The following is a 13577-nucleotide window of genomic DNA, read 5'->3' as shown; positions in this document are numbered from 1 at the left end:
CCTTCTCTGGGATGCCTGGGGGGTTCTTGGGCTAGCTGGGGCTGGTTGGCTTTAGGTTTTGGTAGCTTGTTGACTGGGTATAACTACCGCAGCACCTGTTGAGGTTGGTATGGTTGCCTCTTGACTTCTTGTCTGGGCTGCTTCCACTGGAGGCTCAGATCCCTCTTTTCTATTATCACCCTGCTTGATTAGGCGCTTTCGCGCCTCTCTTTTCTTAGGGCAGCTCCCAGCTGTAGCTGGGTGCGGGCCTCCACAGTTGCCACATTTTGCAGGCATATGCTGACATGCAGTCCCAAAGGTGGAATAATTAGGACGGGCATACACCTTCGCGATGCAGCTCAGAAGGATTTTATCAACATTTTTAATCATCAGGCCGGCATTCATCTCTTTGAGACGATTCGCGAAGATGTATTTGAGCAGTGGCGGAGCTCTACCGCTGGAATTATCTGCTTCTGTAAATCCCCTTTTGTCAAAATACCTAAACCTTAGGTAAGAGTAGGTAGCGTAGTTAGATCCAATTTCTGCTAAATTATCACGGCACAGAAAACTAACGATCATGCAATGAGACTAATCCATCCAGGTATAAGACGTCGCCATTTGAACGTTGATGATAGGCAATTGATTATTACCGCTCAAGCCAGGTATGCAATATCTGTATGTGATTTAATTTCATCTCTTGTCCTACTATATCCCTACTATATCGCTATATGGATAAACAGAAACACAGTATATAGAGCAGATGCTGATATGGACTTTGACAGATAGATGAAAGTCATCACTGGAGGAAATGTGCACCTTCTGTTCGTCCAACAAGGTCAAGATCGTTCAGTCTCCGTCTTGCTGAAGTCGTGCCTGGATCTCAGGATCCTTACCATAACATGATAATTAGAACATACCTATGTTGCATCATACAATATTACACTCTGGGCACTCTGGGGCTCCTGCTTATGCCAACTTCCCCGGCACAACGGGATGTCCCGCGCTCAACCCTCCACAAACAGCCCACGCCTGCCCATTCACATAGCTACTCTCATCACTGCCCAGGAACAGCGCAACCCGCGCGACCTCATCCGCCACGGCGCCCCTCCGCAGCGGATTCAACTGCCCGATCTTGCGCTCCGTGCCGCGCGCCCTCGCGGCGTCGTACATGGCCTGCGTCATGCCCGTCTCAATCAAACCGGGGCAGATGGCGTTGATGCGCACGCCCGTCCCCGTCAGCTGGTACGCGACGGTCTGGGCGATGGAGACGACGGCCGCTTTGGAGGCGGAGTAGTCGGTCGAGCCGGCGTTGGAGCGGAGGCCGGCTACGGAGGCGGTGAGGATGATGGAGCCCGATGGGTAGGGCTTGGATGCGGAGGTGATTTGCATGGCGGGGGCGGCGTGTTTGGTTGCGAGGAAGACGCTGGAGTTGGTCAATCGCGTTAGCAGGTGGTATATCACGTTGCGACCTGTCTCATATTGCTGTTGTCAGATTGAGATGACACAGCGAAACTAACCCAAGCGCATTCGTCCTCATAGTCCTCATGAACTCGTCACCCTCAATCGTCGTGAACGGCTTCGGATGTCCCAGGATGCCCGCATTGGCGAACATGATATCCAGACGACCATGTCTGCGGATGGCATCGTCGACGACGGCCTTGACGGCCTCCTCGTCGGCTGCGTCGAACTGCCGCACCTGCACGTCCACCCCCGGGTACAGCGACTCGATCTCCCGCTTGTGCGTAGCCAGGTGGGAGTCGTCGTAGTCGCAGAGGTAGACGGCTTTGGCGCCGTTGTGGGCGAACTGGTGCGCGCTAGCGCGGCCGATGCCCATGGGGGAGTTGGTTCCTGGAGGAAGTTAGCCATTAGCCATTGATCTAAGAGAAGAAGATATATATATATATATATATATTCTTTTGCTCTATGACTTATCAACCTACCTGTGACGATAACAACCTTGTCCTTGACCCTCCTGCGGCGCGGTGAGCGGGACGTCCTATGCTACATGATATACTCTGCTGGAAGAGCAAACTCACTGCCCAACCGAATCTGGGGCTACCTGGCGGATTCGGGGGATATCTTCAAACGTGCCAGCATCAGGGATGCCCTCTACGAGCTGCTGGCTCAGCGCCTGGAGACGCTGTTTGGCGGCGGAGCTCATGGGCGGAGATATCTGAATGGGTTTGTTATGTCCGATGTGATAGCTCTTACTTGAGGAGTATGGAGGAATGCATGGACGGTATGTCACACGTAAACAAATAGAACAATGGTAATCAGGAGCACAAGAAGCCAGAAAGAAGTCAAGAGGAATTGAATAAACAGGGCGTCGCCCTGCCCGCAGATCGACGCATCCCCGTACGATCTCAAGATCGGCAGCGTTTCCCGCTGCGGAGAACCGAGGCTGTCTTCGATGACTAAGCCACATCACGTGCCGTCACGTCATGACGCATGAGGCATCCAGACGCCAGCGCATCCAACAACGCATCGCAGACCCCTCTCTTCTTCTCTCTTCTCTTCCGACCTCGCGCTCTCTCTATCCCTTCCGATCACATTCCTTTCCCTTCCTTTAGTCCGTCTCCTACTTCTTCTCTTCCCCCCCAAGGCCCTCTCCACCGCTCCCGCCGCCCCTCTGCTTTCATCAGTGGGGCCTCCGCTCCACCTGTTTCGAATGCAAAAGACGCAAAGCACAGGGAGCTGCCACCATTCACCGCTCGTGCCACAAGACCCTTCTGGCCCTGGTCTTGTGCTTCCTTCGTCTCGTCCGTGCTCTACCTCTCCAATTCCTCGACTTCCCAACTCCTGGTCGTGGGCGCCTTCATGAAGTCCTTAATCCGCCATCTCTCGGCCGACGACGCTGGATACCGCCCCACGAGATATGGCGGAGCTCGACAGCCATCATCCGCAGCGCCGCTCCTCCTCACAGGCCTCGACCTGCTCCCGCCGGAGCCAGAAGGCTAAGACCGTCCGCTCGAAACAGCACAAGCGGCTCTCAGCGTCTTCCACTGCCACCACCGATCTGACCTCGTTCCCCTCCCTTTCCCCCGACAGCTCGCCCGAGGGTTTCCGCGGGGAGCCGGCCCTGAACCGTGCCCTGAGCCAGGCATTGTTGGACGAAGAGAGCGGGGATGGAACGCATGATGCTGCTCGCGGACGTAAAGCAACGTTGGCACGGTTGACAACTTCCCTTCCGCAGGTTTCGGGCCGTGCTGCGCTCTTCGACGACTCCTACCCGTCCCATGACGTCCCCGGTGCGTTGCATCTGGCCGATGACGCACATATCGAGCGTCTCATCGCGCGGACGGGCGCAGTGAAGCTGGTCAGGCAATTTGCGCGGGATCTGGCCCTGCGGGATGCGGAGATCTCGACGCTGCGTCAGCGCGCCGACGCCCGGGAGAGAGAGTTGAAGAGGATGCTCAGGGAGGTCTCCGTTTCGAATCAGGACATTGAGCGTCGGCTTTATGCGTTGGAGAATCCTGGTGAGGCGCAGAAACCGGGCTCGGACGGTGACGGGTCTCAGGCAGAGTCCCGCAAGCCGTCATCCAGCATTGATGGGCTGATAGGCCAGGCGATGCTCGACGGGCTTGGTGTCACTTTCTGCGACGAGCCTTCCAATGGCACGGACCTGGAAGCGACGATCAAACCACAACGGAATGAAATCGATGAGTTGGTCCAGAAGAAGCGACAGGGGTCCATTCGTGGTTGGGGCGACTACATCTTCGGCTCTACGGCAGCTAGTCGGAAGACGAGCAGGGCGAGCAGTGTGATGAGTGATGTTGGAGAAGCAGAAGAGCAGGATCCTGTGCCTCCCGTCATCCAGAGGTCGGGCTCACTTCGTAGGAAGCCGCTGGATGAGCAGTTATTCCTGCCCCCCGAGGAGAGGACCAACGGTGATGCTGCCAGCACTCACTCGCGCAGGTCATCCAGATCCATCGCTTCCTGGACGGTAAAGCTCTTCGCTGGAAATTCCCAGGCGGGCAAAGATGCCAATCGCACGGAGGCCAGTCCAAACAGGCCTCCGTCGATACGTCAGGAGAAGAGGAAAAGTACGCCAGTTCCCGCGTCGAACGTTTCTGCGGTAGCGGCACTGAAGCGTATCAACAGCGCCGCGAGTGTCCACACTGTGGCCGGCAAGTCCTCGACTGCAGGGGGTTCGGCGAGGACAAATGCTTCAGCCGGTCGAAGAAACCCGGCCGCGAGTATTTCCCAAGGCTCAACTTCCGATATGAAGGCGCAGGATAACTCGACCAACCTGGGGCCTGTGGAGATGGACGCAATCCTACCCATGGAGTCTCGTCCTCCTACGCTCAACTACACCTACAACAACTACCAGTCCGGAGATCTGCTTACGGATCGATTCGGATTCATCTACGACCAGCGCCGGAAGAAGAGACAGAGGGAGGCCAACCTCGTGAAGAACAGCTCTAAGCGGACAAGCATGGCCGAGACGATCAGCAGCTATCGAAGCGACCTATCTGAGGGAAATGACGATGGCTATGAGGACGACGATCAACCATTGGAGATGGGTGCGGGGTCTCAGCGTGTGCCGACGCCGGATTCCGAGTCCGGGGCTCCTGTGTTCAGAAGATGGCAGGATTATCTGAGAATTGCTACGAAACCGACGGAGCTTCTTTCTCACACTGCTTCCCCGGGACCAATCGTTGCGATTACAACCGGCGAGACAAAAAACCGCAGCACTTCTGTCGCTATTGACAAAGGCGGCTCCGTGTCAGTCAATTCCAGCCCGCAGCCTTCTGCGACTACATCGAGTGTGGTAGCTGATCATCCCGAGTTCGCGGGATCTAGCCCTAAAGATTCCGCGAATGCAAAGATCACGATTAGCGAGCAGGAGCCGGTTAAACTGCTGCTTGAGCAACTCACCGAGCTCCACGACTCCCTGCAGCGCGAGCGGACTACAAAATGGAACGAGTTCCTCCGCAAAGTGCGCGCGGAGCGCAGAAAGGAAGGGCAAGCCGCTGCAGCTACTGCGTCTGACCGCGTCAACATGTCACTTCACATGCCTGAGGCCTCGCTCGCGGACGGCGAGGTTGTCGGGATTGCAGGACTAGGGAACAAGGGGAAGGTCGGTCGTGCCAAATGGCGCGAATTCCGATCCCTTGTCCTAGGCGGCATCCCGGTCGCACTCCGCGCAAAGATCTGGTCCGAGTGTAGCGGTGCGTCTGCGATGCGTATCCCCGGCTACTACGACGACCTCGTCAAGGGCGTGGGCACGCACGACCCGGATCCATCCGTCATTGCCCAGATCGAGATGGACATCCACCGCACCCTGACGGATAACGTCTTCTTCCGCAGGGGTCCTGGCGTGGCGAAGCTGAAGGAGGTCCTCCTGGCGTACTCACGCCGCAACCCGGAGGTGGGCTACTGTCAGGGGATGAATCTCATCACCGCCTCGCTGCTCTTGATTATGCCGACGGCAGAGGATGCCTTCTGGATCCTGGCCTCGATGATCGAAAATATTCTGCCACAGCACTACTACGATCATGGGCTGCTCGCGTCGCGGGCGGATCAACGCGTGCTGCGGCAGTACATTGCGGAAGTGCTTCCAAAAATTTCGGCACATCTGGATAATCTGGGAATCGAGCTTGAGGCCCTCACGTTCCAGTGGTTCCTGTCCGTGTTCACGGACTGTCTCTCTGCGGAAGCGCTGTACCGCGTGTGGGACGTTGTGCTCTGTCTCAACGTCACTAGCACCGTCAATACTGGACCCAGCGGCGCGAGCTCCATCTCCGACGCTTCTTCTGTAAACACAAACTCAACTTCTGCCAAGAAACATGAGGAAGAAACCTCCGGCAGCGGCAGCACCTTCCTCTTCCAAGTCGCCCTCGCCCTGCTCAAGCTGAATGAGCACCAGCTGCTGACGACGTGCTCCACGCCCGCCGCGCTGTACACGTACATCAACCACCAGATGACCAACCATGCCATCAGCATTGACGGGTTGATTCAGGCGTCCGAGGCCTTGAGGAATGTCGTCCGCAGGGAGGATGTTGTTGCAAGGAGGGCGGAGGCGTTGAGGGAGATGAGGGGCGGTTATGATCAAGACCGCGGACAGGCCGGAAGCTGCTAAGGGTTGCAGTCAGTCGAATGGTGCTGTACTCACTCCTTTTTCCACCCTTTCATTTGTCATCTCGGTCTTGTGAGAGTGTGCGGATTTCTATTGTATCTTTTTGGGAGGGTCATCATGGTTGTTTATGGAGGGATCGGATTCTTCGTTTTCGGGAATGCATGCATACAGCTTGTCTTTTTGTCTTTGAACTCTCGCATCATCAAGTTGAGATACCCACTCCTTCGGATAGATTTTTTTTTGACTTCTCGTCCTCGTCCTTTCCTTTCTTGTACTTGGGGTTAGATAGCGTAATTGATTAATTCGTCTGTCGAGTGTTCTTTCGTAGTTTGTTTTAAGTGGACATCTTGTTACATGCATTGTCAAAACCAAAATACTGCTGACCGTACTATTTGGAATATGATAGTACCTAAGTCTCAATTGCTAGATCGATACTACTTCCTCGCACCATTCCAATTCGGCTGCACACCTTCCTCTTCTTCCGTCATAGGCACCACAACCCCATTCTGAATATTCCTGGGAACCAAACCAAGAAAACAACCATGACCGCCCTGCACGACAAACGAAGAAATCGATTATCTCTAGTATTACGCTGACTAAGGCCACGCCAACGAGCCCCGGAGCTTCCGATGCCCTATGAACTGATCTGCTCAGGTAGAGGGAATCTCCCAATGGTGCTTAACTCTATTATTGGAAATTTCTTTACCAATTCGGAACCGGGTACTATTTCTTCAACTCCATTTCACTCGGTGAATATGGAGTATATCTGTCGGGCTAGGCAAGCAGTGATAGCCACAATTTAGGTAAGCGAGCTGCATGGTAGTAGTACCTACTTGCGTAGGTAGGTATGAATCGGCAACATCATCGGCAGGACTGAAAAATGGGATGGTAAGGAAATAGAGGCAATGTATATGATATAAATGGCCGGCTGGCCCAATGGTAAGGCGCTTGACTACGGATCAAGAGATTGCAGGTTCGAGTCCTGCGTCGGTCAACGCGGGCCGCCCTTGGCGGATCCTTTTTTGCTTTTTGGAAATTTGCTTGCTTGTGTCTGTTAATATTTTCTGTACTGGGGTTTTTGTAAGAACCACCTACCTAGGTTGCTAGTGATATGTATAAAGAAAGAAAGGATATTAGTAAATGAATGGATGGTTGGGAAGATCCCGATCGATGAATGGATCTTCAACGGTTTCTCTTCACTAAAAATGTCGGGTATGTGAGTCTACTATCCGTTCCACCCACTTATCTATCCGTTGATCATTATCCTAAGGATGGTATTTTATGCGAATATGATTATATCTTCATATCTTTTGTTGAACAGTATACATATCAATAGCTACATTCCTCCTGTACAAAGAATTTAGCAACTTCTTGTCGGGCTATGCACTATCATACAGCAGCACACTTACAAGAACGCATCGGAAGTGAATCTGCCTAAGGTAGACGGCTGCAATCTGCGGCCTGCGCTATTTCTCAACTACCCACCTCCCCACCTTTCAAGATTCGTGCCTAGAGAGAAGAAGTCTATATAATGGTGCCATTTCCTTTTCTCCCTTCGACTATCTACTATATTTACTACAGCCCGTCGTCCACCAGCTCTAGTTTAGCCAACTTTCACTGCGCTGTTGTTATCGATGAATATTTCCGGGACAGACAATAAGGAATAGTGAATTCTATCCATGCTTCTTCTGTCTACTTTGGCCGCTTGAGATACTGCTTCCTTCTTTTCTTTCTATTGGTGTACCCAATAGTGGCAATTGCAGATTATTTATTTAGATCTTGATATCCAGTCAAATCCGCCTGTTGGTCACTACAATCCCGAAATTCAATGGCTCACAGAGGCGCCTTTGATCTCCATGAGGACAGGGATCCCGCCAAGGTTCATCATATTCACCCATTGGTGCCTGGTTGAGATGTTTCTTGACGCCCTCAGCGTCAACTACGTCTCCATACGGAGCAACGTGAGCCCAGAAGCGCGCACTCGGGCGTGCGACTACTTCACATCTGCCGAGAACCGCTGTCAAGTCAAGCCCTCGTGACGAACTTTTAACTGCGGCAGCATCGGTCTGAACCTGCACGACCATTGCTCGAGGGTAGTTGTCATGGAGCCGGCGTTAAACTTTTAAACACCCTGTTCCAGGCGATAGGGAGAGAATCCACCGACTTGGCCAGATGGAGCGCTCCCCCAAATCGGTCTGGATTTTAGACGCCATCAATTCCTTTTGAGGCAAATTTGTCCACTGAAGGCTGTCTGGTCCTGGTTGCAATCTGTTGGCGTGTACACATTTAACGCGAGAGTTGGCTGCATGATTGCTGTCGACGGCGATCAAACGTGTGAAGTCAGCTGTGGCTTTCAGCCTTCGCTCCGGGGACACACGCGTCGTGCGCACCCTGGTGCTGGTATATCTCGATCTTTGGTCCTATGGACAAGGCCAGGCATTGTCAAACATTTCTGACGCGGAACAAATTGCTGGACAGAAGTATGTCCAGAATATATGCCGACCGAAAACATGTTGAGATACTGACTGAAGTAGCGCCTCGAAACGTTTCCCGCCGCGGTTATTCCAACCTCTCTAACTCGTGACCAACTCTTGGAGCGAATTGAGGCCAGGAAGGGCGACCGTTCAGGCGCCTGCGATTACCATGAAGTGATCTCCAAGTCTGCTGTTAGCACCCATGTACAATCCCCCTCAGAGAACTGGACCTTACGATATGGAGAGCCTCAGCGATCTCATGAACATCCTTCGGCTGAGCGAACCCGGTCCCTGTCACCTTCATGTGGTGTCCTACGACGGCAGCACTGAGGCAAATATGCAAGTTGATGAGCCAGGACCTAGCGGTGGAAATCAAGAACAATCAGAGGTAGACAGAGATGAGTTCCTAGCTCAAATCTCTGATTGGGAGGAATTTGTCCCAAATCCTTTCGTAAGCGATAACAATAACGACAACAACAGCAATGACCGCTCCAAATCTTCTGGTGATGCTCCTTCCGAACCAAGCAATCTTCTCACTAAGGGCTGGAAACGCGCTAACTTCACGAACCTGTGAAAGTTGGTCAAAATCAATAATTCTTCTTTTATCTTCCTTCTTATTTCTATTTACTCCCTTCCTTTTCCTATAGTCTCCTACTCCCTCCAATATCCAACATACAATGCTCCATTTCAATGAATGGTTTTCGCTGATATCTGATTCTATGTTTTTCAACCGTGTGCTAGCTGCCCTTCGCCTTGTCTCGGAGCCTCGAATATACGAACGTGAAAATCAGTATCTCGTCATTTGCGAGCTGTGATTATCGAGAATTGCCCGTTCAGACTTTTAGGCATTCACTATTATAATAACCTTTCCAAGCCTCGATGACCAAACTATGCGCGTACTTAAGTGAATGGATGGGAAGATGAAGCGGAGCTAAAGTAATTAACTGGCAGGGAAATTTTATAGTTAGGTGAATCTTCCCCCGCCCGCTCGTCTCTTCCCCTTCTCTCTACTCGTTCTGATAGCTTTGAGATCTGCATATATTCTGCCGCGACGTCCAGGTTTTTATTGATAGAATCCCGGCGACTAACATTCTTCGACTCTTTGTGCTCTCTCGGTGGCAGATTTTGAAGCATCTAATACCGAATACCACGCAGGGGCCTCCGGCGCAAGGGAGATGGAATTGTCTGCTTGAATCTCCATTCTTTTTGCCTTCGAGGAGCAGCCCCCTAGAATGGGCACACATGGAACTGACTAACATGGAAAAGGGACCTACTCCGAGAAGTTAAAGTAGAATGTGGGATGGACCAAAACAGCCTTTCACATTTGAACAGATGAAGAAGATATTTCTTCTCTTACCCTCTGCTCTTGGCCACAGAGACGCTAACCAATGCTCCCAGGCTGATAGACCTAGACCTTGACTACTCCTGTCCTCTCCGTCAACCTGCAAGTAGTTTTATTGTCCTTCTCTCTGCTCTCAGCTGCAGCAATACTGATCTTTGCAGAGACACACAATGAACCTTCATCTGTCAATCAAGATAGGCACTGTGAGCATCCTGAGCACTGTTTGATTCTTAGCCAAGATGCTCACAGTGGTCCTCAACAGCATGGCCACCAACAATATGGAGATCAGCAGCTTCAGTGTTCTCTATAACAATAGGCTACTGGATGCAGCAGCTCTTCGGCAGTCCTTTAAGACTCTATTTCTGGGCCCAATCAATTGGGCAACGCTGGAAATTAGATGCAGCATAAGTTGTCTGGCTTATTAAGAATTCCTGCAAAATGCTAACACTGGCAAAAAAAAGCAAGCCAATACAGATGAGGCAATGCTGAGAGGGGAGGTTTCTGGTAGTGGTAATTCATAATACTATGGTTGCAGCAAATGCACTCATGTTGATATATATATGTATATACATATAGGGTGTGTTTACTACCTTTAGCTGTGTGTTTCTTGTTCTTTTTTTTCTTGTTGAAAAAAAAGGTCATGTATGTAGTTAGTTGATATTTGACCAATATAAATTGGTATTTGGTCATCTTCTTCAGTCACACAGCGGGTCTGTATTTTCCTATACCTGGTTGTATATACTTCCCATGCATCTCGATAGATGATCTTGACAACCAACACCCATTCATTACATCACATCTGAGAGCATGTGGATATGAATTGCTCAACAAGCACCATCATAGCCTAGAACGCGCATCATTCTCAAGGCAAAACTTCAAAGACTTTGGACCAAGCCACACAAGGTTCTTTCCATATTCTAAGTTATTGAACTTTACACCCAGTTGCCCTATCACCACCAACCCTTGTTCCTCAGATCCACAGAGAGCTAATACCGATCAAGTTCTTGACCAGATAGATCGAGTGTTACAAGCAAGGATTCACAGAGTTACAGCTACAACAGCAGTAACACAGAAAGATAACTGAACCAGCCATAGGGTAAGTCTGTTCTCTCCATAGTTGACTGGACGCTAATACTGCGAATGACCAGCTTGGCACAATTGGAAGAAATTTAATAACCCCGGCACCCGAGAATCTGTACCCAGCAGAGTACTTGCGTGGCTTGTTCCTAGTCTACAGCTCAGATCAGCAGAGATCTATCTGCCCTGCTAATATTGTCTAACAAGATAGACTAGGAAACGATGAACAGATTCAAGCTTATTATTATATACTTATTATATACTGGGATCTGAAGGGCAAAGACCATCTATTAACAAGCACTAAGCTATCAGATGCCTGGGTATATATATATATATATATTCGTCGTCAAGAATCTTATAAAGGGAGTTCACAGAGCCAAGTGGCCCTACAACTCCCAGCACAATAGCAGCATCAGAAAGAATCACATTCTCTGCAGACCGACAATTTAGAGCAAGCACAAAGGTATATTCCACTATTCTGTGTACCAAATTACTATGGAGGCAAATCCGCATATTTTGTCTGTTAGCTTGATACTAATACCAAGGACAGATGAAGCAACAGTTTTCTGTACGGATGGTATTCAGTACCGCTAATCGCTCACTTACCTCATACTGCTCGCCTAGTGATGGCTCTATACGGAGTAACCTAGAAGTATCCAAGCTTTCTTGCTTGGGTTGCTCTGCTTTATTTCAGCTTTCAATGCAGTCTCTGGCACGCGTTTCGTTACTATGGGCGCAACATACATCACCTTACCTATCATGATATATAAATATAAATGCCCTGGCCTTTTGGTCGACTCCCAGAGCAAACGGATTCCATACCTTACTCACACGGTGTCCTTATATCTATGTCTGTCTTGCCAAGGGCAGTTAGTTTCTCTTCCTTTTCTTCCGCAGAAGAAAGAGACTTTTCGGACATGGTTTTCCGGCAACGTTGCAGATGAAATCTCACAAATGAAATAGATTCAATTGACCTTCGCAATGGCCTTTATAATCTGGGATGGCAGTGTTGATCCCATCCCATCAGCACCTCCTCATTGATTTGGCTTCATCTATCCATTGACATGATGATCTCCCCAACATGACCAAGGCAGCATTTACGAACGCAACCATCCAACCCACAACCGGACAGAGGAGACAGAGGTACAGCTCCCGCAACAGGATCCGCGGTACCGGACCGCAATATCCTGAACACAACCCTTTTCTTCAAGAAGATTTCTAAACACTAAGCACTCACGCGAAGATAACCATTGTAGGTGGGATGGGATGCTTTTTCAATCAAACTCGGTCGTGTTTTATCCTTCGTGCATCCCGGGTAACGTATGTACAATCGTCTCTCGTGTACGCTTGATGTTGAATTTCATCAGCGCCATTCAAGGTCCTTCTTTGTTTAGTGCACGGTAGGCTTTTGGACCCGTTTACAATCTCATTGTACAATACTTATCTAACGACTTTATAGTGGAGCGGCTGGTCGAACCTGTCCTTGCCACTTCAGACAGCCAACAAGTGCCATCGACTAAGGAAGAAAGAAACTCGGATCCTCGCAGCCATAGAATAGAGGCAGGGAGCTGCCACAAGCACCGCTGTAGGACCATTTTAGAGAAGCAAGGCAAAGACAAATCGGAAAGGAAGTAGAGCCCCTTCGAGCTTGGCCAAGTTCAACGATTCGCTTCCTGCCGGAAGCATGCTTCATCCGCCTCCTTCCAGCAGAATACGATTTCTACGATTTCTTTTTTTCTTTTTTTTTTCCTCGGTGATACAGCCCAGAGAATCCTCAGAACCAGATAGGAGGGAGATAGTATCTACAACCTGCAAGTACCTACAAGGTAAAGGTCAGTACGTTTGTTGACCGATCACTTCAAAAAGGCAAGCGACAACAGCACGATGACAGCCACTCGATAGTTCACACGATGCAGATGATTGCGGCCTTTATCTTTTGCAGCAAACCACAAGGCACCACCCGCCTGCAGTTTATATGGGGGAGCTCAAAACGCCATTGTCCAACAACGCAATGCCAACTTCGGTAGGTAGCTATACATGCATTGAGCGACACGCACAAGGCTGGCAGTGCACCAGCAAAAGTGTCAGCATCATACTGTGGGACGAGTACCCAGATATCATTAGAACCAATCTGCCGCCGCAGAACAAAAAAGCACTGGACGAAGACGACAACTATAAAGATGATCCATCTGCCGACCCCAGCAACTACCCTACCAAGAAGGCTTTCATCATGATGTATATCTCCACCACATCAACCGCTGGCAAGGGTAAGGGTTGAACGCCCTACGTTTTCTTCACTCAATCGCCGCCCACGCAAGCAGCCACAAACTGCACACAGCAGTTCCTTACATCCAGGTTTATCAATTTACCTATTCAATCCATTCGACCTACAGATAAGTCATGGAGAAGAAATGTAGCCGGACATCCGAGGTTCAAAAATCAAGGGGGAGAGAGTGAATTCAGAGATAGAACTAAGATTTTTCATTTATAATATCTATCCACCTAAGGGAACAAACCAACCTGTTAGACTGCTACAGTTGGGCTATAGTTCCTACAAGTATTTAAATACCTACAGTAGGGTTCTTACAGAAATCGGGATCAGGAATGAAGTAGAATATTATTATTA

At 50.2% G+C, this 13577-nt stretch overlaps 4 protein-coding genes and 1 non-coding gene across 5 annotated transcripts; 4 read left to right on the top strand and 1 right to left on the bottom strand.

The window, feature by feature from the left end:
• Nucleotides 1-945: 945 nt before the first annotated feature.
• VTN00DRAFT_7557 (uncharacterized protein) lies at nucleotides 946-2140 on the bottom strand (the record flags this gene model as incomplete). The annotated part of the gene is made up of 4 exons (XM_069434313.1): nucleotides 946-1402; nucleotides 1497-1827; nucleotides 1920-1951; nucleotides 2016-2140. The coding sequence occupies 4 exons, from the start codon at nucleotides 2138-2140 to the stop codon at nucleotides 946-948; spliced, it is 945 nt and encodes a 314-aa protein (XP_069287607.1).
• A 714-nt stretch (nucleotides 2141-2854) lies between these two features.
• VTN00DRAFT_7556 (uncharacterized protein) lies at nucleotides 2855-6061 on the top strand (the record flags this gene model as incomplete). Its single annotated transcript, XM_069434312.1, has 1 exon — nucleotides 2855-6061. The coding sequence occupies one exon, from the start codon at nucleotides 2855-2857 to the stop codon at nucleotides 6059-6061; it is 3207 nt and encodes a 1068-aa protein (XP_069287606.1).
• Nucleotides 6062-6980: 919 nt separating this feature from the next.
• VTN00DRAFT_t127 lies at nucleotides 6981-7052 on the top strand. Its single transcript has one exon. It is a non-coding gene; the product is annotated as a tRNA-Arg (tRNA).
• Nucleotides 7053-8734: 1682 nt separating this feature from the next.
• VTN00DRAFT_7555 (uncharacterized protein) lies at nucleotides 8735-9106 on the top strand (the record flags this gene model as incomplete). Its single annotated transcript, XM_069434311.1, has 1 exon — nucleotides 8735-9106. The coding sequence occupies one exon, from the start codon at nucleotides 8735-8737 to the stop codon at nucleotides 9104-9106; it is 372 nt and encodes a 123-aa protein (XP_069287605.1).
• Nucleotides 9107-12962: 3856 nt separating this feature from the next.
• On the top strand, nucleotides 12963-13229 carry VTN00DRAFT_7554 (uncharacterized protein; the record flags this gene model as incomplete). The annotated part of the gene is made up of 1 exon (XM_069434310.1): nucleotides 12963-13229. One exon carries the CDS (start codon nucleotides 12963-12965, stop codon nucleotides 13227-13229), a length of 267 nt encoding a protein of 88 aa, XP_069287604.1.
• Between the last annotated feature and the right edge of the window lie 348 nt (nucleotides 13230-13577).

The sequence above is a fragment of the Thermoascus crustaceus genome (assembly GCF_041956765.1).
Source record: "Thermoascus crustaceus strain CBS 181.67 unplaced genomic scaffold VTN00scaffold_4, whole genome shotgun sequence".
In the NCBI taxonomy this organism is placed as follows: domain Eukaryota; kingdom Fungi; phylum Ascomycota; class Eurotiomycetes; order Eurotiales; family Thermoascaceae; genus Thermoascus; species Thermoascus crustaceus.
The sequence above is the reverse complement of the archived record's forward strand: the minus strand, read 5'-3'. Positions and strand labels throughout refer to the sequence as shown.